Below are 26977 nucleotides of genomic sequence, written 5' to 3'. Positions count from 1 at the left end.
GGCTAAGAGAACAAGACACTGAGCAGGTGCTGACGAGCAGCAGGAACTCTCATACCTGGAGACCCTCAGCGCTGCCAAAAAGAGGGGCCACAAGAACAGTAGGACCCCACTCCCCAGAGGCCTGCAGGAAAGCCCCAGATCTGACGCTCTTAGCAAACGTTCATGCTTGAGAAAGCTTCCTTTTATTAAACGCAAAGGAACGAAATACCCACAGAGGGCAGTGGAGTTCAGCAATGGAGTTCTTGCCTTCCATGCGGGAGACCTGCATTCAGTCTTCAGCCAACGCAGCAAACGCCTCGTGTGCAGCCATCACCCATCTGCCAGCGGGGGCTTGTGTGTTGCTGTGATTCTGAACAGGTTTCAGCAGAACTTCAGACTAAGACAGACTAGGAAGAAAGGCCTGGTGACCTACTTCCAAAAATCAGCCAGTGAAAGCCCTGTGGGTCACAACGGTCTGATCTGCAACCAGTCGTGGGGATGGCACAGGGCCAGGCAGTGTTTCGTTCCATTGTGCGTGGGTCACTGTGAGCTGGGGGCCAATCTGATGGCAGCTAAGAGCAACAACGTGCCCACGACCACACACACTCTTACTGAGCTCTACTGCTCGGTTCTGGGTATAGAGGGCACCACATTCAAGATGCCAGTGTTGTGAGGACAGTGCACCTATCCTTTCCTGACCTTGGCATCTGCTTGGTGACTTTCTAAATAGAAAAGCCCAAAGATAGCGAAGTGTCTCTCCTGCTTCTGCCAAGTGATGTGAACCAGGCCCCGCTGGGGCACCGACCTTGACTCACAACTGGAGGGAGCACTTGGTGCTCAGCCCAGGCCCCTCCAGCAGATGCCCACAGCCTGACAAAGGAGGTGCCACCGGGGAGCAGGTATGGTGGCCTCACCTGCAGCTCAGGGGGCAGTGCACACTGCTGCACAATATACTCCATCATCGCCTGGCCTCCGGGCTGCTCCAGGTAGCCGTGGTGGGCCATGGCACTGATCACCTGTACCACAGCCCGCTTCACCTGCTGGGACAAGGGGGGAGACAGAGTGCTCAAGGCAGGCTCTTCACGGTCCTGCTGGGAGATGAAGGCTCACCCTTCCTCCACCTGCACTGCATTTGCCCCCACATCCCCACCTGCGCTCAACCTGCTCCCACACCTGCACCTGTACGCCTGCCCACATCTACACCTGCACCAGCACGCACACCTGTACTTGCACCCTCACTGCACCTGTACTCCTGCCCACACCTGCACACACACCCATACCCACTCCTGTACCTGCACCCACACCTTCATTTGTACCCCCACCCATACCTACACCTGTACCTGCACCCAATCTGCCTTCTTTGCAGTCTCTCCGGCTACACAGGGGCTCCCTCCAGCTTGGGGTCACGCTCGGGTATTTAGGGGAAAGCAGCTCTGACCTCAATTCCCCTGCTCCCCTCCAAGCTCCCCTTTCACTGACTTCCTTCCTCATCCACTCTGATGGAGTGTCGGCCTCAGCTCCATCAAAGCAACGCTTCAGAGGCTCTGGGCCCACCCCCACCCCCGGACACCCAGCCCCGCTCACCGCCACCAGCCCCCACCTCCTGGACACCCAGTCCCACTCACCACCACCAGCCCCCACTCCCTAGACACCCAGCCCCACTCACCACCACCAGCCCCCACCTCCTGGACACCCCAGTCCCACTCATCACCACCAGCCCCCACCTCCTGGACACCCAGCCCCACTCACCACCACCAGCCCGCACCTCCTGGACACCCAGCCCCGGTTACCACCACCAGCCCCCACCTCCTGGACACCCCGGTCCCGCTCATCACCACCAGCCCCCACCTCCTGGACATCCAGCCCTGCTCACCACCACCAGCCCCCACCTCCTGGACACCCAGCCCCACTCACCACCACCAGCCCCCACTCCCTAGACACCCAGCCCTGCTCACCCACCGCTGGGCTGGGCTCTCTGGCTCCCCTAGCCCCAAGCATGTGTTCCCTGACCCAGTTACACGTGCTGGTGTCCTCTGGGGCTGGTGTACATCACCCTGTGATTGTTTGCCCTTTAGGGAGAGGCCTGGCCTGCAGCTGCTGTCCAAACAGTCCTTGGCAGTTTGACCCTGAGTGCCCACCCTCCACTCAATGACCTGCTGGTGTCTAAGGACCTGGCAGTCCTCCGTGGACAAGAACAGCTGCTCTCTCCTCAAGCCAGCGCCCCTCACCTCATGCTTTTCCCCACCTCAGGGAGAGATGCAGGCCCCGCCCTGGCCAGCTCCTCCCACACGCTGCCCACCTCAGCCTTCTTTTGCCAACCCAGGCAACCCCAGCCTCGGCGGCCACTGCCCTGACTCCCAGCCCCCCATGGACCAAGTGGGCAGTGGCAGCACGTGGGCGTTCAGGCTGAGGATGCAGGCCACTTGAGCCTGCTGGGTCAATGTCAGTGACTGCTGGGGGAGAATGACGAGCTTCTCAGAGAAGGCCCCGCGAGCAGGCCCAGTAGGCAGCACACAGGCTGCAGTGACCCTGGGGTGGCAGGAGAACCCTCTGGGTCCTGCAGGGAAGCCAATCCTGAGCTGGCACAGGGGACTGACCTGGTCGCTGTCACCCTGGTCTCCGGCATTGAGAGTAAGGTGCAGGAGCACCAGCCCCCATAGGAGGCAGCAGGTGCCCCTGCACTGGCCCTGCTTGTGCTCCGGTCACGGCTACCTTGTTATTGGTGTCCAGAAGGGGGTGCCGCATGGAGGAAAGGATGAAAAGCTTCCGGACTTCCATCTGAGCAGCTGCAAGAGACCCCCAGGATGGCTCAGTCCCCACTAAGACACAGACCGAGGCCACCGGCCCCTAGAGGGCCAGGGCCTCATCTCCATACCACCCCCCGGATGTGCCAGACAGCATGTAGCTTTACAGTTCTCAACCTCAGTTACCTGAGGACAGCATGCTACCTCATGGGGTCCCCAGGGGGCGGCTAAAGCACTGCTTAAGGAGGGGGTGCTTTCCTTTCCGCTCAGCTGCCCCGCACCCTCCGCAGCACCCAACCTGGGCTCGGGTGGAGTATCATCCAAAGTAGCAGGCCCTCGGAGGCAGTCTGGCCATCGTGGGCTGTGCTGGCCCGCTAAGGGTGCCAGGGTTCTGCAGCGCCATCAGCAGACTTGTAGCTCAGTGGCACAATCTGGGTTGTGGTCCCAACGCCACTACCCTCTCAAATCCTTGCCCTTTTCCCAAGCTGCTTCTACATCATTCCCACAGCTCTGAAAACTGCCTGCTTGCAGCCAAGCCTGTCAGGCCAGCAAAAATCCCCACAGGGAAGATCCTCACAGGGTGGGCCATACCCATTGTGGAAAGTGCCATTGCAGGTGTCCCGGCCACTTGGGTCTCTGTCACATACTCCCATTTACCTTTATGACCTTCTAAGACGTAAAACCCTCTCTGAGCTCACCAGCATTGCCACAGATTGCTGATTCCAAGACAGGCAATGCACAGACAAGGTACCAACATGCTCTGTGTGAAACAGGCCTAGCTCATTAGCACCCACTCCACCAGCCTTCAACGCAGGGCCCTGTCAGTCATTAGTACCCACCCCACCAGCCTTCAACGCAGGGCCCTGTCATTAGCACCCACCCACCAGCCTTCAACACAGGGCCCTGTCATTAGCACCCACCCCACCAGCCTTCAACGCAGGGCCCTGTCATTAGCACCCACCCCACCAGCCTTCAACGCAGGGCCCTGTCATTAGCACCCACCCACCAGCCTTCAACGCAGGGCCCTGTCATTAGCACCCACCCCACCAGCCTTCAACGCAGGGCCCTGTCATTAGCACCCACCCCACCAGCCTTCAACGCAGGGCCCTGTCATTAGCACCCACCCCACCAGCCTTCAACGCAGGGCCCTGTCATTAGCACCCACCCCACCAGCCTTCAACGCAGGGCCCTGTCATTAGCACCCACCCCACCAGCCTTCAGCGCAGGGCCCTGTCATTAGCACCCACCCCACCAGCCTTCAACGCAGGGCCCTGTCATTAGCACCCACCCACCAGCCTTCAATGCAGGGCCCTGTCATTAGCACCCACCCCACCAGCCTTCAACGCAGGGCCCTGTCATTAGCACCCACCCACCAGCCTTCAACGCAGGGCCCTGTCATTAGCACCCACCCCACCAGCCTTCAACGCAGGGCCCTGTCATTAGCACCCACCCCACCAGCCTTCAGCGCAGGGCCCTGTCATTAGCACCCACCCCACCAGCCTTCAGCACAGAGCCCTGTCATTAGCACCCATCCCACCAGCCTTCAACGCAGGGCCCTGTCATTAGCACCCATCCCACCAGCCTGGTCCCTTGGGTTTAATCACGAGGGAGCATCAGACACAGGGAAATTCTATAATTAACCGGCCAGACTCTTCAGAAATGTCAGTGTCGGGAAAGACCAAGAGAAAAAACGTGGGGAATTTTTCTTGACTCCAAGAGTCTAAAGAGACAGCCAGTCCACGTGTGCCCCTGCTTAGCCCTCAATGGAGGGAAAGCTGTGAGAAGAGACAGCATTTGACACTTGGCCACGTCACACCGGCTGCCCGCCCACCTGTCATAGGGAAAGCCCAAGAGCACCCTGGCACAGCCGTCTGTGGGAGGAGTGCAGCACTAGACCTCTAAGTGGCAGGCAGGCTGACAGCTCCACTGTACTGTTCCTGCAACTTTAAAAAAGCCTGAAATCTTGCAAAACAGGCAGTTGGGAAAAATCTTTCAAGAATTCAAGTCAGGGTGCTACTTTTCACCTGAACAACGGACGGCGCCTTCCTCGGGTGCGAAGGGCACTCACCAGCCGAGTTGATGATATGCCTTAGGACCTGCAGGGAGCCCACACGGACTCGCTCGTTGTTGGTGTCCAGCTTGGGCAGCAGGAAGGCCAGCAGGCGGTCAGGGGCGAAGCAGGCTGCAAAAACCTGCAGTCAGCCAGCTCTGCCCCACACCTACTCATTAAGGGCTGAACTTCTCGGGTGGGCTAGGAACTTGTCTGTTCGTCCCCATCACCAGGCCGAACCCCCTCCTTGGAGCCTACACCACCACCCAGGGGAGGCCCCTGCCCAGCCTCCCGAACAAGAAGGCAGGCGTAAGGAGCCAGCCCTTTGCCTAGCCCTACCTGGGCCTAACAGGACAACTATCTGTGTCTGCCTCTCCCACCAGGCGGAGTCACAGGGACAAGTCCCCAAGGGGCCAGCAAGGGCAAGGATCTACATGGCAGTCCCCGCAACACCACTGGCTGGCCTTTGTCACAGGGCAACCAAAGGGTTCCTATTAGAACCACCCAGAGAAGCCTTGGGGGGATGAAGGGGCTCTACACACAGGTCTGGGTGCTCCTGTGCTCAGGACCCCAATGGCCTAGCGTTGCCAGGCTCCCTGGGGAGTGCTCTACAGCCTGAGACCTCAGTGCTCTCATAGGACAGGAAGTGTGGTGGTATGTGGGACACAGATTCTCAGAGGCCCACTGAACCTTCTCATATGCTGGGGAGTGCCCACAGAGCCCCCAGCACCCCTCCTTCTGTCCTGACTCTGGGCCAGCCTAAAGCTGGATGACCCTTGAGTCCAGAGAGCCCCCACCCTCCCCACCTGCTCACCAAGCACAGTGAAGCAGCGCAGCACCTCCTTTTGGTTGCTGACCACCAAGGGGCTGGACAACTCTACCGGCACGCAGATCTGTTCCAGGGACAGAGGGCAGGGGTCACCAAGGGGCAGCTGGGGGCTGGGGCCCAGCCATGAGGAAATGAAGCACTTAAAGGGGTGGGCCCCAGCGGTCCAGGTCAAAGGCAGGGGAGCTGGGGGCCTCTCCCACATAATCAGAGACTGCTTCAGGGTCCACACCTGCCCCCTTGTGGTGGGGAGGGAGACAGACCGATGGGACACACACACACACGCACACACACCCCCTATGGTCAGGGACACACACACAGACCTTCTCACAGCTGTTCCTCATCTCAAGAGCCTGGAAAAGTCCTCACTCCACTACCTCCTGCCTTCCCACGAGCGCCCAAGAGGACAAATCCCCAGAAGAAGCTTTTTTATAAAGACGACAGTTACCTACTTCCCTGGGCAAACATTCATTCAAAAATAATAAATTAAGTAAAAAGTTGTTGCACTGGTAACAAGTCAACACCAGGCTGCAGCAGTCTTGACTTTGGGGCTTTCCCGGAGGCTCCTCCCACTCTCACCTGTTAGGAGCTGGGGGTGACACTCTGGCTTCCCACTCTCAGTCCCCAGTGTCATAGCAAAGGGCACTAAAGCCATGTTACGGTCCATGAGAAGACCGAGCATGGAACAAAGCCCCCAGAGCCTCAGGTTCCACCACAAGCCGGACTTTGGCAGTTCTCAGGAACAGAGGGAAGGAGAGAGAAGGGGAGGCTCTGGCCGAGGGGCTCTGCTCCCAGGTGAGGCCCTGTCATTTCCACTGTAAACACCAAATCTGATCGCAAAAGGAGCTACAGCCTCCTCTTTGCTCTCTTGCAGGATGAGCCATGCAGGGGAGCCAGCTCCCATGCTGTGAGAACACTCAAGCAGCCCTTTGGAGAGGTTCACGCAGTGAGGAACTGAAGCCTCCTAGCCAATAGCCATGTGAGGAGCCATCTTGGAAGGGGACCCTCCAGCCTTTGGAGCCTTCAGATGATGCAGCCCTGGCAGACACCTTGACTGCACCTTTGGAAGAGACCCTGAGCCAGAACCACCTGGCTGAGCTGACCCAGGATTCCCGACCCACAGTGACCACAAGATTGTAAACGGTGGTTGTTCTAAGGTGATATGTTTGGGTAATATGACAACTAAAGCAAATGGGTAGTCATCTGGGGGGAAAAAAAAGTCAATTCTCATTCGCTCCTTCCCTCAAATAAATTTCAAATGGATCAAACAATAAAAGCATGAGGGGGAACAACTCAGACAAGGAGGGTAAGAATGGTTGCACAACTCAAAGGATGTCGTCACTGTCTCTGAATTGTACGTGCAGAAGCAGCCGAACTGGTGTCTGCTTTGCTGCATCTATTCTCAACTACAACAAAATAAAAACTTTATGGACCCATATCACTGACCATTATGTCTAAAAATTGCTGAATGGGAGCAGACTTTGCTGTGCAAAATAAAATATTAATAAGAAAAAAAGTAGGAGGGGAATAGAGACTTTGACATTGCCTGTTTGAAAGGTTTTTCTAAGTATAACAAAACAAACTAAAACGCAGAAGGTGGGTAAAAGATGACGTAAAAATTTGCGTGGCAAAAAAAAAATACCATAAAATCAAAGGATAAAGTAGGAACAAATACTTAGGCATATATGATACTAGACTATAACAAACTGCTACAGATTAATATGTAAAAGACCTAAAACCCAATAGGAAGAAGAAAAAAAAAGACATGAACAGAGTTCAAAGAAAAAGAAATGACATTTTTTCCCACCTTCTCAGAGTGTATATATTTGTATTTCCCTTTTATACCTATTCCCCACTCCCATCCACCATAATAACCATTCTAAAGCAACAAGTATCTGTTTTTATAGTTTTTGCAAATGTCTGTTGTTTTGTGCATTTTTATATTAAAAAAACCCATTGCCATGGAGTCAATTCCAACTCACAGTGACCCTGTAGGAGGACAGAGTAGAACTGCCCCATAGGGTTTCTGAGGGGTGGCCGGTGAATTTAAACTGCTGACCTTTTGGTTAGCAGCCAATCTAACCAAACTTACTTATATTATAAGTGAATGATATGTGCTACATCTGTCATTTTTTCTATTATGTGTTTAGAAGTGTAAACTTTTCTCTATTGAGGTCTTGGACGTTCTGGTTAGGTTAATTCCCAGATACAGGCAGTCCCATGGTTACTAACGTCCAACTTACGTACAACCTGTAGTTAGGAACCAACTCCCATAAAGCCTACTGTATTAAAAATTCGAGGTACGTGGCAATGGTTCACAATAACAAACAGGTGCTACTGTACAACGTGCATCAAAACATTATTGGGGGACAGAGGCTGGCTGGATGGACACAGAAATACAGGGTAGACAGAAGGAGAGTGCTGTCTCATTGGGGGAGAGCGACTAGGAGTATATATCAGGGTGTATATAAATTTTTGTTTGAGAGACTGGCTTGATTTGTAAACTTGCACTTAAAAGCATAATAAAAATTTAAAAAAGAAAGCCCTATGGAGTGGCTCTAGTCTGTGATGTGGGGTCACTATGAATAAAAAAAAAATTGTTATCACTGTATTATCATGTTAAAGATGTTTAGTGCATCTGGAAGTATTTAATGTTTTTTAGCATAGAAAGTACACTACATACTAAGATAAATACGTAACTAACTGGCATTAGATACGAGCTGTACCTAACTGTTCTGATTAATGTACAAATGCAAATTAAAGACAGGAAGGGAAACTCATTTGTAACCCGGGGACTGCCTGTACTTCTAAATTTTTGTTGCCATCATAAATACACCTTCTAGTTGGTTACTTCTTGTTGTTGTTAGGTGACTCAGTTCCGAGTCATAAGGACCCTATGTACAACAGAACGAAAGCACCAGCCTCACCATCGTCGTCATGTCTAAGCCCATTGTTGCAGCCACTGTGTCAATCCATCTCACTGAGGGTCTTCCTTTTTTCCGCTGACCCTCTACTTTACCAAGCATGATGTCCTTCTCCAGGGATTGCTCCTTCCTGATAACATGTCCAAAGTATAGGAGATGAAGTCTCACCATCCTTGCTTCTCAGGAGCATTCTAGCTGTACTTCTTCCAAGACAGGTCTGTTCATTCTTCTGGCAGTTCATGGTATACTCATACTCTTTGCCAACACCATTAAGTCAAAGGCATCAGTTGGTTACTAGGTGTAGTGAAGTGCTATTGATTTTTATAGGTTGGGCTTGTATCTGACGACGTTGCTGAAATTTCTTATTAGCTCTAACAGTTTATGCATGGATTCAGCTAGTTTTCTAGATGGATGACTCAGTCATCCATTGAACAAGTACTTACTGAGTGCTCACTAAGGGGCAGGTGCTATTCTAGGTGCATGGGCATAGCCTACGAACAACAGACCGAACTCCTGACCTTATGCAGTATACATGCTAGCTGAGGAGAGCTATGTTAAAAGGATGCATGTGCTATGAATACAACGCTGAGAATAGGACAAGAAAGGTGGGGCAGCAGATGACAAATGACAATCCGTCTTCTCTTTCAAGCCCCACGCCTTTTTCTTTCCTTATTGCATTGGCCATGGGTTACACCCAAGGGATGGTCAAGGTTCTTTCTGCTCTTGATCTTAAAGGGACCGTACCCCAAGTTTCCCGTTAACTGGGATGTGTACTGGGGGTTTGGGTATATGTCACGAATTGAATTGTGTCCCCAAAATCTCTGACAACTGAGCTGGGCCGTGATTCTCAGTATTGCGTGATTGTCCACCATTTTATGTGGTTTTCCCATATGTTGTAAATCCTATCACTATGATATAATAAAACGGATTATCGGCAGTTACACTGATGAGGGCTACAAGATTAGGTAGTGTCTTAAGCCAATCTCTTTTGAGATATAAAGGAGAGAAGCCAAGCAGGGAGACATGGAGACCTCATATCACCAAAAAAGCAGCACCAGGAGCAGAGTACATCCTTTGGACCTGAGGTCCCTGTGCTGAGATGCTTCCAGACCAAGGGAACACTGACGAATAGGACTTCCCTCCAGAGCAGACAGAGAGAGAAAGCCTTCCCCTGGAGCCGGTGCCCTGAATTCAGACTTCTAGCCTACTGGACTGTGAGAGAGTAAGCTTCTCTTTGTTAAAGCCATCCTTGTGGTATTTCTGTTACAGCAACACTAGATGACTAAGACAGGTGTGTAAACTGTATAAGGTTAAGAAGCTCCTTTCTAGTGCTAGTTTGCTAAGAGTTTTTAATGGTAAATAGGTGTTGAGCTTCATCATAAGCTTTTGCGGCATCGATTGGGATCAGATATTCTTCTTTTATCTATTACGGTGATAAGGTGCACCAATAGATTTTGAAAGCTGAACAAGGCTAGCATTCCTGGGCTAAACTTACTTGATCACGTGTTTCAAAAGTACAGTGCTAGATGCAGTTAGCAGCTATTTTCTATGAGATCTTTACATCAACACTCAAAACTACACACTTAGATTTTCTCAAAGGGCCCAATATGGATCTGGAATGAAGGCTGGCCTCACAGAACAAATCAGGCAGCTTTGGATCTTTCTGATTCCCAAAGCAATTGTGAGGACAGGAATTAAGTTTTCCTCAAAAGCTCGGTAGATCCCAACCGCAAAACCATTTGGGTCCTGAGTTTGTTTTAAGGAGGGACAGTCCTGGAATATTATTTCCATTTCTTTATTGGTTTATTCAAGTTTTCTCTTTCTTCTGCCAATTTTGACATTTTCTATTTTTCTAGAAATCTATCCATTTGATAGTTTTCAAGCTCACCACCATGTAATCGTTCAAAATGCTTTTATTACTTTTTAATAGCTCTGTTATAGCCCTTGGCCTTCCCCTTGGCAAGGACCAAGGGTTGAGGGTTCAGCTGGCAGTGCCAGGGCCAAGGATCCGGGCAGCACGGCCCATTACATCAGGGAGCTGAGTATTCCTAGATCCAGTTAGCATGCTGGCAGGGGTGGGAGGGGCCAGCAGAGGCTACAGTGGGCATGGTGCAAATAAGCCAATCCACACTTCTGTGCTTCTCCTCCACGAAATCTCTGTAAGAGCTACCTACCCTCGCAGTCTCCAGCCTCCTGCCCTCCTCTTTTCTCATCCAGAAAGTCCAATCAGACCTCCATCCCCACAGCCCCACCTCACTGCCCTCTGGGGACACCTTATGACCAACACCAAGCCAGCAGCCAGTCTCAGCCTCATCAGCTTTGATCTCAGGCAGCATCTGCACAGCTGGCCAGCCACCCCTTAAAGACCCTCCTCCTCGGCTCCTGCTACAGCCTCTGCCTACCCTGGGTACCCACAGCCCACCCGGGCCTCCACCCTGTGTGCACTCAGTTCCTCAGGATCCCCACCCAATGCAGTGACATGCAGATGCCCCTAGGCCCCTCCCTGACTGGCCATCACTGCAGGCCAGCACCTCCTTACAGAGCCCTGCCAGGTACTCCACGCACCACAGCCCTCACCCCTGTGGGCAGTCACCCGTCCCCCCCTCTCTCACCCCAGAATTCGCCACTCAGTATACCTCTGCCCACCCCACTTGAGCCCCAGTCCCCCTTACCTCGATGCTGCAGCCACCTCCTGCCACCGCCTACCATGCACTGGAGGGAGTCCCTCCAGGTCAGCTCCCTGCCCAAAGCCTGGCCACAGGACCCACTTCTCTCAGGGTGAGGGCAAGGCCCACTCCAGCCACACCGGCCCCCTCACTGTCCCACCTCCCTCCCCTGCTGTTTTCTCCACAGCAGGGACCTTCGTCCAGACCCGGAAAACTCTCCCCCTCCTAGGACTAAAGCCCCCGCTCGTGGGAGTCTGCCCAGTGGTGAGTGAGTTGTCCAAGTGCTGAGGGGCATGGAGAACATCCGGGGAGAGGCTAGCAGAGGGAACCGAGCACAATACGAAGAATAACCAGAAAGACTGGTGGAGCACACAGAGCAAAAACACAGCTATGCCTGAACAGGCCTACATCCCAACGCCAGGCCAATCCCATGCACACAGAGACCCCAGCAGCAGCCCCTGCAACAGGGCTCAACACAGGCTGACCCCACTTCTCTCCACCCTTCCCTCCCACCCTGGGGCACCGACATAACACCACAAGTACCACACTGAGTACAGAAGGAGGCACGTGGCTGGGGCACAGGAAGATCACGTTGGACAATTCGTGGGACCATCTGCTAGCCCCTCGCAGCTGGACCACCCAGCCCCAGGCTCCTGGCCTAGCTCCTCACAGGATAACATTCCTACCAAAGGCTCCTCTCTGGCCTCAACCCCACAGCCTACCTGGGCATGCAGGGCAGCCAGCAGTGCATCCAGCTGGATCTCCAGCGTGCGGCTGCCCACGTTCACGGCCGCCTCCAAGATCTGACCTAGACTCTGCCCGGCAGGAAGAAGAAGCATCAGGAGAGGCCAGACCACGGGGTAGACCAGATGGCACGGACCCCCACAGGGCCAATGAGGAAGTGCTGGCTCCCTCACTAAATTCAGAAGAGGCCGGGGGTGTCAAGAAATGGCCTTCTAGGTCAGAGGACTGCGGGGGGGCAGTGTAGGACTGAGTCCTCCTACACATAGACACCCCCCCCAGGACCCTGGCACTGGGCTAAGCTCCCCCCAGAATGCAGACACCCCACCCAGAACCCAGCTCAGGGCTGAGCCCTTCCAGTGCAGTGCACACAGATATAGGAATGTGGCCACACCTTGGACACGTGGAAGGTCTCAGCATGCTTCTTGTAGAGGGCAAGAACCCCCGGGATGAGCCTGGGGAGCTGCTCTTCCAGCCTCTCGTTGGGCAGCAGGTGGCTCATGGGCCCCAGGGCTTCCACAACAGCCAGCCTAAGCTGCAGGCAGACGTGGACACAGGGTGCATATCAGGGCCCATATCAGGACCCAGATACAGGGTGCTGGGTGACAGCAAGTGATTGCAGGGTGCTACCGAGTGACCGTGGGGTGATCACCAAGTAACCACAGAGTTACCACCGAGTGACCGTGGGGTGACCACACGGTGACCATAGGGTGACCATCAAGCGACTACATGGTGACTGCAGAGTGATCATGAGGTGAATGAGTGACCGTGGGGTGACCACCGAGTGACCGTGGGGTGACCACCGAGTGACCGTGGGGTGACCACCGAGTGACCATGGGGTGACCACCAAGTGACCGTGGGGTGATCGCAGCAAGAGGTGAGGCTGCAACTGGGTGGTGGGGCCCTGTGTGCAAGACACGCAGCAGGGCGAGCACTAAGTGGCTGTCACGCTGTGTCTCCCCCTCCCCAGCCAACACTGTGCTGCTCAGGGTGAGGGAAGGGGGAGTGTCTGTGGCAACTGGTCATCAGGAGCACATGCTCATGAGGTGGGCAGGGTGCACAGCCCAGAGCTTGCCAGATAGCCACAGTAGGGATCCACAGGTAGGACACCGCACAGGTGTGGGGATACTCAGTCAAGATATCGCGCAGGTGTGGGGCCCCTCAGGTGAGATACCTCACAGGTGTGGTGACCCACAGGCAAGACACCACACAGGTGTAGGGACACACAGGTGAGACTTCACAAAGGCCCTGCCTCCTGAGCTCCAACTTGTTCAGGGCCCTTGGGAGGACAGCACATGCCACAGCCCCCCATGACCCCACCCTCAGAGGAGACGCTTAGTGTCCCAAGCAGAGCCCGAGCCGGACACAAGGCATGCGTAGGGGGTAGAGCCCAGTGGGGTCAGGTGTAGGGTCGTCAATGGGGCAGGGGTGTACCTTGGCTTCACGACTCTGCAGCCAGTGATTGAAAAGCACGTCATAGGCACTGAAGATCTCAGAGGAGAAGGTGTCCTTCCTGACCGTGGGGTCTGGGGCCTGGTCGAGGTTGGCCAGGTACTCTAGGGTGCTCTCACTGAAGTGCCGCAGTGCTGCAAGGACTCAGCGATGGTGAGCAGGCTATGTACACTCAAGAAGCATGCAGGGTTAAAGGAGAACTACCAGGGGAGCCCCGGCCCAGGGGTGCAGTACCCGAGGGAGAGGGGCAGCACTGATGATCAGGGCTCCTGCCATAGGCCAGCCTCAGCACCGTGAGCATGAGGTCCAGACCCTGAGGCTGCTGGTGTTTGTGGGGTGGGCAACCAGATGGGCAAGCTAGCCAGCAGGTGCCGGGCAGGGCCGGGGGCCAGAGGCCGGTGTTCCCTCCTCTCCACTGTCCCTCTCATCCCCCAACACCAAAGTCTGATGACCCCCAGGGTAGTGCTGAGACCAAGTATGCCCCAGGAGGGGGCTCTGAGACGAAGGGGCAGGGGGCAGGTGGGCATCTCACCAGAGCAGAACACCACCCGCGTCACGTCCTGCTTGGCCATAGGCAGCATGGGCAGCATGGTGCTCAGGATGGAGGTCAGGAAGGGCACCATGCCGAACACTGCAAGAGAGGCCGAGACAGCCCACCACCCCAGGTCCCACATGCCCTCTGCCCCCGCAGGCCCACAGGAGCCATGCCGGACACTGCAGGGGAGGCTGGGTCAGCCTGCCACCCCCAGGCCCCACATGCCCTCCACCCCCTGCAGGTTTTCCTAGGGGGAGGAGCTCACACAATGTGGGCACCTAGACTCACAACAGCCCAAGGCTGGCGGTGGGAGGGGAGGGCTAGCATGCCTACCGTTGGACGCTGCGAGGCTGGCAAGCGTCTGCACGACAAAGTGGTGGGGCAGCAGCCCCGGTTGGAACCGACTTAGCAGCTCCTCCATCACGGCATTGATGAACCGCATGCCCACAGCCACAAGGACACTGCTTGCAGCCTGCTGCCAGTCAGGTACCAGGTCCTACATCCGTGGAACAGAGTCTGAGCTGACACCTGCTCCCAAGGCACTGGCAGAGCCTCACCTTGATGGCGCCCAGGAGGCACAGCCAGATGCCCTACTGAGTGCAAGCCAGCCTCCCATCCAGAGCTGCTTGCACAGGTGACGACGTGCCCACCGGCTCACCACTGAAAAGCCACACACCCGTAAGGGGAGCAGCCTGCCACCACCCAGCGTCACCTTTGAGCCCATGTGGCCCCCCGAAACACCAGGGTGACCCCCTCCACGGCTACAGCCTAAGCAGACACCAACACCCTGGTATTTTCCATAAGAGTTAGGTATTTTGCTCTCTGCTTCAGTTCCCTCCTGAAAATTACAGGTGAGCCCTCCAGGAGAGCAGGTGACACCAGACAGAACCAGCTCTCCATGCCTCAGCCCAGGCAGACAGCCGCAAGTCCAGATGGGCATGCACGCTCACCTTAGCCTTGGTCATCTCGCTGGAAGCCAGCAGGATGATGGCCCTGGCCATGTCCTTGTCAAGGTTACTGATGTGACTACGCACAACCGCCTCCACAGCCTTCAGGATCATTGCACGGTACGGATGAGCCAGCTAAAGAGAGAAAGCCACGAGGCCCAGGTGAGCCAGCTGGGGGTAGAACGCCGTGAGGCCCAGGTGGGCCAGCTGGGGGTAGAACGCCGTGAGGCCCAGGTGGGCCAGCTGAGGGGAGGGGGACGCCATGAGGCCCGGGTGGGCCAGCCGAGGGGAGAAAGCCATGAGGGCTCAGGGTGGCCACTGCATCTCACACACACAATCACCCACCTCTGCACCTAGCATGGAGGAAGGAAGTGCCTGGTTCACCTGTCCAGTCTCCATGCCCTTCAGAGCCTGGATGAGTGCTTGTGCAGACAGGGCCTCAGTCGCTGGGCGCCCACCCTCCAAAAGTGCCAAGGGCTGTCTGTGCAAGGCAGACTCTGCCCCTCATCCTCCCACATTGAGGATAAGTGGCCTCCTGCCCTCAGCTCACCAGTCCCATAGTAACACAATGCTCTGTGACCATGAGGCCCAGAGGACCATGAGGACTGTGGCCCTCCTGAGCTTATTAATGCGCTCAGATTTACAAGGGGCCGTGCTGCCGTTCCCTTGGCACATGGTGGACCCCAGTATCTCCTCCAGTCTTCAGTAGGTGAGCAGAGCCACTCACGTAAGAAAACTCTGATCAGGCCCCTAGAAGAAAACCTAAGACTAAGCAAAAGTCTACATTCCAGTTCAAACAGCATCAAGCATTAACGTATTTTCGATGCTGGGCTCTAACAGCCCTTATGTAACTCTCTAATCAACTCCATTTTGATGGAGCCAGTGGGCTCATCGGCTGACGCCAGGTAGAGTCACTGTCACATTCTGCGGATGGATGCTGGCACAGCCGACACCACACGGGCCACCATGCAACCTCTCAGCACCCCACAAGCACACGTGGATGTGGGCCAATTAAACCTACCAAGTGGGGAGGAGGCTATCTAGAGAAACCACAGAGCAGGGACCAGACAGTCATGTTTGAAAATGAAGCCAGCAGAAAATTAAAAAAAAAAAAAGGAAATGGAAAAGGAAAGAAAGAAATTCAGCTACCATCTGAAAATGTGGTCTCACTTTTCCTGCCTCTTCCCAGCCCAGCCCAGCTGGCGTGTGTGACAGAGCCTGTCACCATGTTAGCAGTGCTGCTTTGGGGGACGCTGGGCATAGGTGTTTGCTGCAGCGTCTAAAGACTGCAGAGCCCAGGCTCCCTGGCACCAGGTGGGGTGGGATTGACTGCAAGCAGCCACACACACCCAGGCCTTGGGGTTGTGGAAACAGCACCGTGGTGACCCAGACGTGTTACCACAGACATGATACCAGACGGTGCCGCACAATTTTCCCTGTTGTCCGTACCCTGTGGGGGGATTTAAGGGCTCTGAAACGTACAAGCCATCCAGGTAAGGTGCAGCCAACGTGTCAGGGAGTGACCAAAGCGGGAGGGATCTAAAGCTTCTGGGTGGCATGCAGGTGAGACATCTACATGGCATTACCTCACAGGATCGGAAGTTCCAGTCTAACGTGAACTCACTAGGAATGTGGAACAGTGAAGGAACAACTAAGAGAAAAAAGCTACAAGAGGGTAAGAAAAAACGAGCTGGGGGAGAACAGGAGGCCAGGGCACACCTAGTTTTGCCAGAATCGCTGGAAACAATAAAGGCTCCCACCTGCCTTCATGCGCTTTGCAGAGTCAGCTCAATTCCCCTCATCTGCCCATAGGACAAGGATGCTGGCGTCATCATGACATAGCCTTTCAGTCTCTCACCCAGGGCCTGACGCACCACACTCACACACAAGGTGGCAACTCTCCCCGGCTGGCCTGCAAGCCCCACACAACTTCAGCCAAAGGCCCACCAGGCCACCCAACACTCAGGTGCAAATACCAAGGCCAAGAAGAGCTATAACAGCTGGAAAAGGAGAGGGAGAGGAAGAGGTATGCTCACAGCCAGGAGATCCTAAAGCCGCAGTCAGCCTGCTGGCTGGTTCCCCAGGATACAGCAGGTAAGAGAGAACCAATCCACGTTCTGTGCTGCTGTTGTGAGTTGCCATCAAGTTGGTTCCGATTCACAGTGAAAGAGCAGAACTGCTCTACAAGGTTTTCAAGGCTCTCACCTTTCAGAAGCAGACTGCCAGGCCTGTCTTCTCAGGTACCTCTGGATGGCTTCAAACCACCAGCCTTTCAGCTAGTAGTCAGGCACGTAACTCTTGATGCCACCCAGGGACTCCACCACATTGTATAAAGACCCTTTTTACATGTCAAGTTATCAGTAAAACAGAAAACAGCTCTAGAGGCTGCAGAAGTTTCTTCCTCTGCCAGGAACAGCTCTCCACCACCACCACGATAAAGCTGGGTCACCACTTTAGAGGAGGAGGACTACAGGCTAAGGGGTGGCCCTGGGCACCATCAGCCTGGGACCCCTGCAGAGCCCAAGAGCTCAGCCGCTCTGTGAAGCTCCGGCCTTTCCTCCAAGTCACAGCGTCTGCACAGGAGTGCAGGGTGGTGGCTGTCACCACTGCGGGTGGTCCACCGTCACAGGGCAGCACTCTGGAGGGTAGGGCCAAGGGACCAAAGCAGTCATCCCAGAATTCTTAACCCTATCTAATGCCAAGCCTGGGCGCTCCCTCACAGCATTTCCCAGGGGCCTTCCTGGGCCTGCACACTGGGGACCCTTCCTCTGCCCAGGCAGGGACCATGTCTGCATCCCAGCTCCATACACGGCACTTGACAGCCAGGAGTCATGAGTCATCCAGACAGTCCTGAGCAACCACAGCAACAACTCCTGTGCCTGCCACAGCCAGCCCTGGTGTCGTGCGTGTCAAAGACCACACTGTGAATGCCGGTTATTACACAATGGGGCTCCTCGGTTCTGCAGGGGGTGCAGCCACACCCGTGTATGACAGGAAAAGTCCAGGCTGCCTGTCCTGGAAATGACCCTGTGGTCCAAGACGGACCTGAGAGAGCTGAGAGGACGTGCTCACTCCCCACCAGCCCCCTCACCTTCCCAACCCCAGCCCTGGACACAAAACACCCCCTGCCCCAGGTGCGAGGACCCCTGTCCCACCCAAGACAGGTTCTCACAGCACCGTGCCCCAAGGGCTGGCTGGAGAGACCCCACATGTGGACCATGCACCATGACGACACTACCTCCCGAGTAGGGAGGCCGCCAAGGGCCAGGTGTACCTTCTCATGCCGCTGCAGGTACCTCTCACAGGCGCGGAGCGTCTCCCCTGGCTGGGCCTCACCGAGGGCACACAGGGCGCTGCAGATCTGCTCCTGCACCTGCGGGTCCCTGTCGGTAACCGCGTCCATCAGGGTGGTGCACAACTCTGCAGAATGACAGCCTGGTCGGCCCTGTCTGCACACTGCTCCACTGGGCACAGTGGCAGGACAGAGCCTGCAGATGCCTGAGAGGCGAGCAGACTTGGGAGCACACACCTGCGGCTACTCCACACCTGGCACGGTCACCAGGTTCTCCCAAGCATGGCTCCATCCACCCCCACCCCATCTCAACACCCCCTCAAGGTCGCAAGGGCTGGGACTGCCTCAGCCCACAGCCCAGGGCTAAATGACCTCAAGGAACAGCCCCGCCCACCCAGCCATGACTCACTCTTCACGTATGACTCAGCCATGTCCACAGCTGCAGTTTCCTCGTGTCCAACACAGAAGCGTGCAGCCCCCTCTGGCATCTGCAAGACGTGATTCCTACATCAACAGCAGTTATGACATGTGTGCAGGACACACCCCGTCAATCAACTCACTCTGGGGGGAATGACAGTGCCGCATCCTGCTGCCAGCCACCCCAAGGACCGAGGGCACCACAGCCCACCACGTACAGCACAGCCTCCGCACAAGTCGCGCACAAGGGGCCGCCGTGGAGTGCACAGCCACTGCCACCTAAAGCACTGTCCTCTTCACTCTGCAGGGGAGAGAGGGGAGAGCTGAGCTGGGCCCTGATTCCCAGCTTTGCACAGCAGGCAAACGGCTCCTCCCTCCTGTTAGGACTGAGAACAGCAGCTGTGGTGTGTTAGGCAGGACTTCCCAAACCTACAAGTCCTAAGACAGCATTAAGTAAAACAACCCTCTGGTGGCCAGCAGGGGACTGGGAGGTCAGCCCCCATCTGTCCCACCCAGGGACCAGAGGAGAACTGTGCTTGAGGCCCACAGTCTCAGACACACCCACAGGGACTCAAACACCACGTGCCTCGAAGCACCACCACCTGCCCCAGCGTGGGCCCCCACTCCTATACCTGCACATTCCTCTCCAGTGATGCCACGGGCCCCACTCCCGCCATCATCTCCCACCCTACCCTCCTCCCTTACACACTCCTGGGGAAACCAAGGATGGATGCCCACAGCCCTCTTGGCCAGCAGGACATGCTCGCTGGCTGGGCAGCCACAGCAGGAGCACCGAGGGGCCGTGTAGCGTCCAGGAGGCAGTCAAATCAAAATAAGAGAGCACTCTAGCTGGAGAGAGCAGAATGGTCACCAGTATTCACCTGGCCCACCCTGACCCCAGCAAAATGACGGGAAGGATGCACGTTTTAAAGAATACACCGTGAGAGCACTAGAAGACAAGCAAGGACAAAATTAGCAGGCCAGGAATCTCCAGGAATTCCGGGAGCTGAAGAGCAGATGGAGAAGACTCTGACTGCAGACAGAGGCGTCAGCCAGCATTTCCCCTTCCTTCCTGGAGAAAGCCTCAGAGTCACAACGTGAACAGGAAATAAAAACACATACCCTGTCTGCAGCACAGCAAGGAGACAGCTAATGTCCCACACCATGAAGGGGTACGGGGTACTGGGCGGAAGCTTACAGATGGAGGCTACAGAAGACGCTTCTCAGAGGCAAGGGCACACCCCAAGACGGACCCCAAGGTCCCATGCTCCCTGGCCCAGTCTGAGCTGAAACACCTGTCATCAAGAGCCCATCTAAGGCGAAGCTTGCATGGGTTTCCATAGCCGCCCACCTCCCTCCTCCTATGGGAAGTAAAGAAAGGCTAAGCCAGCTCTGACTCCACCCCATCTGGGACACCCTTCACACAAGTGCAAATGGCTGTGCTCCCTGGCCCAATTCAAACCCGAGAAAACAGTAAGTAACCTGCAGAGGCCTTGGCTTCTGAATTCGCCCTCCAGCCTAAACCTGAAAAATCAGACAAACTACATAAAGCCACAATTTCTCAGGATGCTAGGCACCAGGAAAGGAGGAACAGCGACCCCTGCCCCCCGCCACCACCACCACGAGGTGAGCTCTGTGGGGGCCCAGAGGTACACCTGAGCTGAAGAGAGGAGACTGGGTGTGTCGGTAGCCTGAGGTAGCTACAGTTTGCAGGGTCCAGCACCAAAGAAGGAGCTGCCCAGAGACAGCTGCTGGTCACCGCAGGGGCTGACAGAATAATAGCCCCATAGAGGCCCAGACGTAATCCCCAGCACCTGTGAATTTGTCACCTCACGTGGTACAGAGACTTTGCAGATGTGATTACGGTTAAAGACCATGAGATGGGGGATTCGCCTGGATTATGTGGATGAATCCAATCCAATCACATGAATCTTTCAAAGGGGAGAACCGATGGCAGCTGGCTGAGAGATAGATGGTGCCTATGAGCAGTCAGCCCTCTGCGCTGGTTCTGAAAGGGGCTGAGAGGAGTGCTGGACAGAGGCCTCACGAACCTGGAAGAGGCAAGGAAATGCATTCCCCCTGGAGCTTCCAGAAAGGAGCGCAGCCCTGCCAACGCTTTGATTTTAGCCCAGTGAGACATGTTGGACTTCTGATCTATAGAACTAATAACATAAGATGATAAACTTACGTTGTTTTAAGACAGGAGCTCTGGTGGCACAGTGGCTAAACACTTGGCTGCTAACAGAAAGGTTGGAGGTTCAAACCTACCAGCCACTATACAGAAGAAAGACGCGGTAGTCTGCTTCTGAAAGATTTACAGCGTTGGAAACTCTTTGGAGCAGTTCTACTCTACCCTATAGGGTCGCCATGAGTCTGAATTGCCTCAACGGCAATGAGTCTGGTTTGGGTTTGGGGTGTTTTAAGCCACTAAGTCTGTGCTACTTCGTTACAGCAGCAATAGAAAATTAATACAAGAGCCACAATGAGAAGAGACTACCCAAAGTAGGGGAGGGTGATTAGCAGGAGTAATCCCTGGAGCTCACAAATGGCCAGGAACAGCACCTGTTCCCAGAAGCCAGAGTGGAAAACATCGAAATTCATGGGGCGCCAGGTAGAGTACTCAGAGGGGTTTGTCTCAGTAGTGAAGCAAAATTTGTCCTAAATTAAATGCTCCTCTGGTCCCGCCTAACAAAGTAAAAGAAAGACCTGAAAGGATCCAACTATTCCTGAGTAACTCAGCCACATCACGGCACAGAGCACAAGGCACTTACGGAAATACAGAAACACTCAGCAGCCAACAAAATACACACAGTCTGGCATTCAGTCAAAAATTACCTGGCATGGAGCAGCTGAGGGAGAAAGTAAGGAACAGAAGGAAGAAACGGGACTTGGGGTTGATTGCCCCCATGAACAACGGCCTCCTTTGCCATGAGACCAGAAGAACTGGATGGTACCCAGCTACCATTACTGAACATTTTGGTCAAAGATTCTATAGAAAAATTCTGATCAAAAGGGAGAAAATGCAGAATAGAATTTCAAATTCTCATGGAATTCAGACTTTCTGGAGCCATGGAGGCTGGATGAACTCCCACAGACTATTGCCCTGAGATAATCTTTAAATCTTAAACCAAAAATATCCCCTCAAGTCTTCTCAAAACCAACCAACAGTTTAGCATAGCTAGTAAAGAATGTCTGCCTTGAGCACTGTGCTCTTTTAAGACGTCTCTGTATGGGGTCAAATCAACAACAGTATGTTTTGCTGTGTATATTCTCAACAACAAATAAAACTTAAATTTTGAAAACGTTATGACAAGAAGGGGGATTTGTCCCACATTAAAATATATTTATGCCTGTCCCAGGAAAGGTGATCCAACCAAATGTGGAAATTATCAAACAATATCATTAATATCACAAGCAAGTAAAATTTTGTTGAAGATCATTCAAAAGCAGCTGCAGCAGTATATCCATAGGGCACTGCCAGAAATTCAAGCTGGATTCAGAAGAGGACGTGGAACCAGGGATATCATTCCTGATGTCAGATGGATCCTGGCTGAGAGCAGAGAATACCGGAAGGATGTTTACCTGTGTTTTACTGACTATACAAAGGCATTCGACTGTGTGGATCATAACAAATTATGGATAACACTGCAAAGAATGGGAATTCCAGAACACTTAATCGTGCTCAAGGAACCTGTACATAGATCAAGAAGCAGTCGTTCAAACAGAACAAGGGGATGCTGTGTCATTTAAAATCAGGAAAGGTGTGCATCAGGGTTGTATCCTTTCACCATACTTATTCAATCTGTATGCTGAGCAAGTAATCCAAGAAAGTGGACTATATGAAGAACGGGGCATCAGGACTGGAGGAAAACTCATAACAACCTGCATTATGCAGATGACACAACCTTGCTTGCTGAAAGTGAAAAGGACTTGAAGCACTTACTAACAAAGATCAAAGACCACAGCCTTCGGTATGGATTACATCCCAACATAAAGACAATGAAAATCTCACAACTGGACCAATAAACAACGTCATGATAAATGGAGAAAGGATTGAAGTTGTCAAGGATTTCATTTCACTTGGATCCACAATCAACAGCCATGGAAGCAGCAGTGGAGAAATCAAAAGACACATTGCATTGGGCAAATCTGCTCCAAAAGACCTCTTTAAAGTGTTCAAGAGCAAAGATGTCACCTTGAAGACTAAGGTGCACCTGACAGTCACCTCATATGCATTTGAAAGCTGGACAATGAATAGGGAAGACCAAAGAATTACTGCCTTTGAATCATGGTGTTGGGGAAGAATACTGAATATACCATGGACTGCCAAAAAAAGAAAAATCTGTCTTGGAAGAAGTACGAATGCTCCTTAGAAGCAAGGATGGTAAGACTATGTCTCACATTCTCTGGACATGTTGTCAGGAGGGATCAGTCCCTGGAGAAGGACATTATGCTTGGTAAAGTAGATGGTCAGCAGAAAAGAGGAAAACCCTCAACAATACGGATTGACACAGTGGCTAACAATGTGTAACAACGACCATGAGGATTGCACAGGACAGGGTAGTGTTTCATTCCATTGTACACAGGGTCGCTCAACTTGACAGCACCTAACAACAGCAACAAAATGTATTTAAAAGCTACAATCACTAAAACTATGATATTGCTACAACACACAAATCAGCAAAACAGTGTAGAAAGTCCACAAATAAACACCAAGAAGGAAGCAGAGGTACCATAAGAGAATGGTGAGATTTTAAATCATAGTCAGACAGGTCAGTAAATAGTGTTGAAACAGCTAGCTAGGCACTTAGGGGGTAAATTTTCCCTCCATACATCTCTCCTCACCTCAAAATAAATTCCATATGGAAAACACTGGTAAATATTTAACAGTCTTAGAGTAAGAAAAGACTTTCTAAACTGAACCCAGAAACCAAAATAATCATTGTTCAGTTTGACTACAGAAAAATTTCAAATTTTTGAATGTTAAAAAACATACTGAAAAAAAAAAAAAACATGCACACAATCCCATGTTCCCACACACACATCCCCACACATGGCATATAAAGGACAAAGCATGACAAACCACTCATAACATGTAGGACAAAAGGCAAACTTCTCAAATATTAACGTGCAAAAAGCAGCTAGTCTACTCCATCAATAACACAAACAGAAAAATGGGCAGAAGATGCATACAGGCAATCCTCAGAAGAAACAGCCGCAAGGCACGTGAGAAAAGTGCGGACCACCACCTGTGAGGACAAGGTCTGCTTGCCTCTCCTGAGCTGGGAGTGGTCAGCTGAGGACGCAGCCCAGGGCCAGACATCTGGGAGCTCCCTGTACACTGCACACTATATAACTATCTGTGCACCATCACCTGTACCTGGTGAAAACAGACCCGCCACGTGGCAGGTGGTCAGCAAGCACTGGACATCACGGTGCTATGGTCACCATTCCAGGGAAAACGGGGCAGCCTTGGTGCTACTGTGTGAGCAGAGCTGGCAGGGCCTCATGGGAGGTAGCCTAGCATCGTCCACCACAGCCAGGATAGCCAGACTGTGAAGAAGATAATTCTGTCTCCACATGTCTGCTCACACAAGTACACAGAGACCCACATGTGTGAATGATGGAGAAGACAGGATGCCCGTGGGGGTCTGGTTAATAGTTTTTAAAAAACCAGCAGAAGCAGGTAGGTAGGTAAGTAAGTGGGTGGGTAAGTAAGTGGGTGTGTACTAGCACAGAGGAACAGCAAAGTCTCTCATCACATCATGGAAAAGCAGAGTATGTGCAGCTGGTGCCCCACCTGCCCTGGCCACCAGGCAGTGTGTGCCAACAGTCATCGTACACGGACAGGAACAGCACAGCCCATGAGCACATTATTGACCATGAGCCAAGAGGAGCGCTCTGAAGGGAACAGGCGGTGTGGGAGCAGAAAAGGGACCCCATCTCCTGCAGAAATGCTCTGAACAACACAGATCGTGCCTGGCACACACCAAGCCCCTCAAGCTTAATCCTCAAAAGGCTGAACGACACACCACGAGTTAGTAGCTGGCTAGTGGCTAGTTAGTGGTGGGCAGGACTCAACAGGCTGGCTCCCACACCCCACCTCCGACCCTGTTGTGATACAGGCTAGCACAAGCACAGGGGACCCTTGGGAAGGAAAAGCGAAGCTGATACAGGCCAGGTGATGGCCGTAGGCATTCCCCACCACGTCATGCACACTGTTCAATGTGTAGACACGGCTTCCTGTCCTCCCTCTGCACCCAACATCCAGTCGCAGTTCCTTAAGCCCACCAGGCGCCATCCCGGGCCCATACACTCCCTGGCCTGAAGACTCTCTCAGCCTGCAGAAAGCACATACAAGCATACCATGGCTACAACACCACAAAACAGGGCATATAATAACAGGTGTGCTCAATGTGCCCCACAGCTCAGGTGTGCCCCCACACACTAACAGAGGCATGCTGGGGTGGGGAGGTCAACAAGGACTCCAAGGGCAGGACTGCAGGTGAGCCCTGCAAGCGTTAGGGGGGTAAGCCGGCAGAGGAGGCAGCATAAGCCTGCCTGGAGGGTTGAATGTGTGCAGGGAAGGGGAAAGGTTGCAGAGCCGGAGCAGGCCTGAGGTCCCTGGTGGTCCCCACCAGCATCAGGCACCGGACTGACCTAGAGGATCGGGCTGGCAGAGGTGTGAATGGGTCTCCCTACCCTGGGGTTTCAAGACATCTCCTTCCACCTGTGTCAAAGTATGGATGTTGACCTCCCTGCCTGGGACCAGGATCCTGGATGCCATCTAGGGTGGGTGACAGGGAGTATTTGTAACCCTGTGAAGGCGTCCACTCCCCCCACTTGCACTATCAGAGAGGGGCATCTGTTAGAGGTCAACTATCCCAGAGGGTTATGGTCTTTAAATACTGGATCCCCAAGTCTCAACACCGCCCTCCCTGGAATGACAAAAAATAACCACCAAGGCTGTACAGATGTCTTGAGACTGGCTGCCCACTAGAATTACCTGAAGTCTGTAAGATATCGGGCCAATTAGGTAAGAAATGCTAGTTGGGGGAGGGAGGAAACCCAGGTATCCCTGGTTAGAAAATGCTCCTGGTGAGTCTCAAGTGCAGTTGGAGCTGAGGCACTGCCCTCCAACAATCGCAGTGGAGGCACCCAGGGGTCACCTCATGGCGGGGCTGTCCCCGCAGGCATGCTCACTCACAGGAAGTGCCCCACCCACACAACGGCTACACAGCAGCTTCCAGAGTTACCAGCAAGAATCTGACTCATGAAGTATCTGAGAAAATGATTTCTCAGCTTACGCCAGGCCTGGCTGCATCTCTGGGTTGCAGGGAACACTCTAAGCCCTGAAGGCTTATTGCAGCTCCTCCGAGCGCTGGCCAGGAATGTGAGGGAACCACATGCCCCTTTCCTGCGTACCTGTACCTGTCCCACAAAGATTAAGCTGCATGAGCAGACACAAGGCATGCCTTTAAAACCGTAACTCAGGGATCTGAACGTGGGTCACAACATCTGGAGCCTCTGGTCACAAATGTTCGGGCAGCAGCCCAAGCCCTCACCTGAGCCAGTGTGGACAGGCTCCACTGCGAGAGAGGTCACAAAGAAGAGCAGGTGCACTCCCTGCAGGGAGGGGGCTGCACCTCCAATCTGCCATTCTCCAGCAGGCCACCAAGAACCCGGGGGCCCAGAAAACAAGATGCAGGTCCGAACATCGATTTCAGAGCAACAAGGACACCGGATCAATCACAGGTGATTCCACTGATGCCATGAGAGACTAGAGACCCCTCCCAACAACATGGTCACAAAAGACCTAGGCCTCAGAGGAAAACATGCTGACACACCAGCCCAGGGCCTCACAGACACACCACTGCAGAAACATGCCAGGACCACAATCCCACACCGGTCTCCAGCCCCCCAGGGCCCAGCGCTGGGTGTCTCAGCCAGTCATACCCAACAGCTCCAACACCCCACTCTTCACCCCAGCCTAAGTCACCCCACCTTCCCCTGTCCCTGGATCATCCTACACTCAGCTCTCTAGCCTCTACCTCCAGCATCAGGCACAGGAATGACCTAGGGGATCGGGCTGGCAGAGGTGTGAATGGGTCTCCCTACCCTGGGGTTTCAAGACATCTCCTTCCACCTGTGTCAAAGTATGGATGTTGACCTCCCTGCCTGGGACCAGGATCCTGGATGCCATCTAGGGTGGGTGACAGGGAGTATTTGCAACCCTGTGAAGGCGTCCACTCCCCCGACTTGCACTATCAGAGAGGGGCGTCTCTACCACCACCCCTTCCAAAGCACGGGGCCTCCGGGGCCGCCCCCACAGAGCAGGCCACCGCAGCCCCGCCAGCCCCTCCAGCTCACGCCCCGCTCCAGGGCCCTCCACCCGGGTGGAGAC

The 26977-nt window shown here is 53.8% G+C and overlaps 1 protein-coding gene across 22 annotated transcripts in view; it reads right to left on the bottom strand.

The window, feature by feature from the left end:
- MROH1 (maestro heat like repeat family member 1) overlaps positions 1 to 26977 on the bottom strand; it is a 59640-nt gene that overhangs the window by 32039 nt on the left and 624 nt on the right. For 12 of the 22 annotated variants that reach the window (XR_010317852.1, XM_064268217.1, XM_064268225.1 and 9 more), the window contains exons 2-14: positions 18792 to 18874; positions 18566 to 18644; positions 18139 to 18284; positions 14868 to 14999; positions 14251 to 14413; positions 13915 to 14013; positions 13365 to 13516; positions 12325 to 12465; positions 11912 to 12004; positions 5588 to 5666; positions 4792 to 4905; positions 2692 to 2765; positions 894 to 1019 (exon numbers count right to left, since the gene is read on the bottom strand). Coding sequence is in view for 21 of the 22 variants with exons in the window: in XM_064268217.1 (XP_064124287.1) it covers positions 894 to 1019; positions 2692 to 2765; positions 4792 to 4905; positions 5588 to 5666; positions 11912 to 12004; positions 12325 to 12465; positions 13365 to 13516; positions 13915 to 14013; positions 14251 to 14413; positions 14868 to 14999; positions 18139 to 18284; positions 18566 to 18644 (1398 nt within the window). In the remaining variant the exon portion in view is untranslated. Of the gene's footprint in view, positions 1 to 893; positions 1020 to 2691; positions 2766 to 4791; positions 4906 to 5587; positions 5667 to 11911; positions 12005 to 12324; positions 12466 to 13364; positions 13517 to 13914; positions 14014 to 14250; positions 14414 to 14867; positions 15000 to 18138; positions 18285 to 18565; positions 18661 to 18716; positions 18875 to 25275; positions 26928 to 26977 lie in introns of those variants that run through there. The other 10 variants (XM_064268224.1, XM_064268226.1, XM_064268228.1 and 7 more) reach the window with 8 other exon arrangements.

This window comes from Loxodonta africana, chromosome 14 (assembly GCF_030014295.1).
Source record: "Loxodonta africana isolate mLoxAfr1 chromosome 14, mLoxAfr1.hap2, whole genome shotgun sequence".
NCBI classification, from domain to species: Eukaryota; Metazoa; Chordata; class Mammalia; order Proboscidea; family Elephantidae; genus Loxodonta; species Loxodonta africana.
Note: the sequence above shows the minus strand (reverse complement) of the source record. Positions and strands in the feature narration are given on the sequence as shown.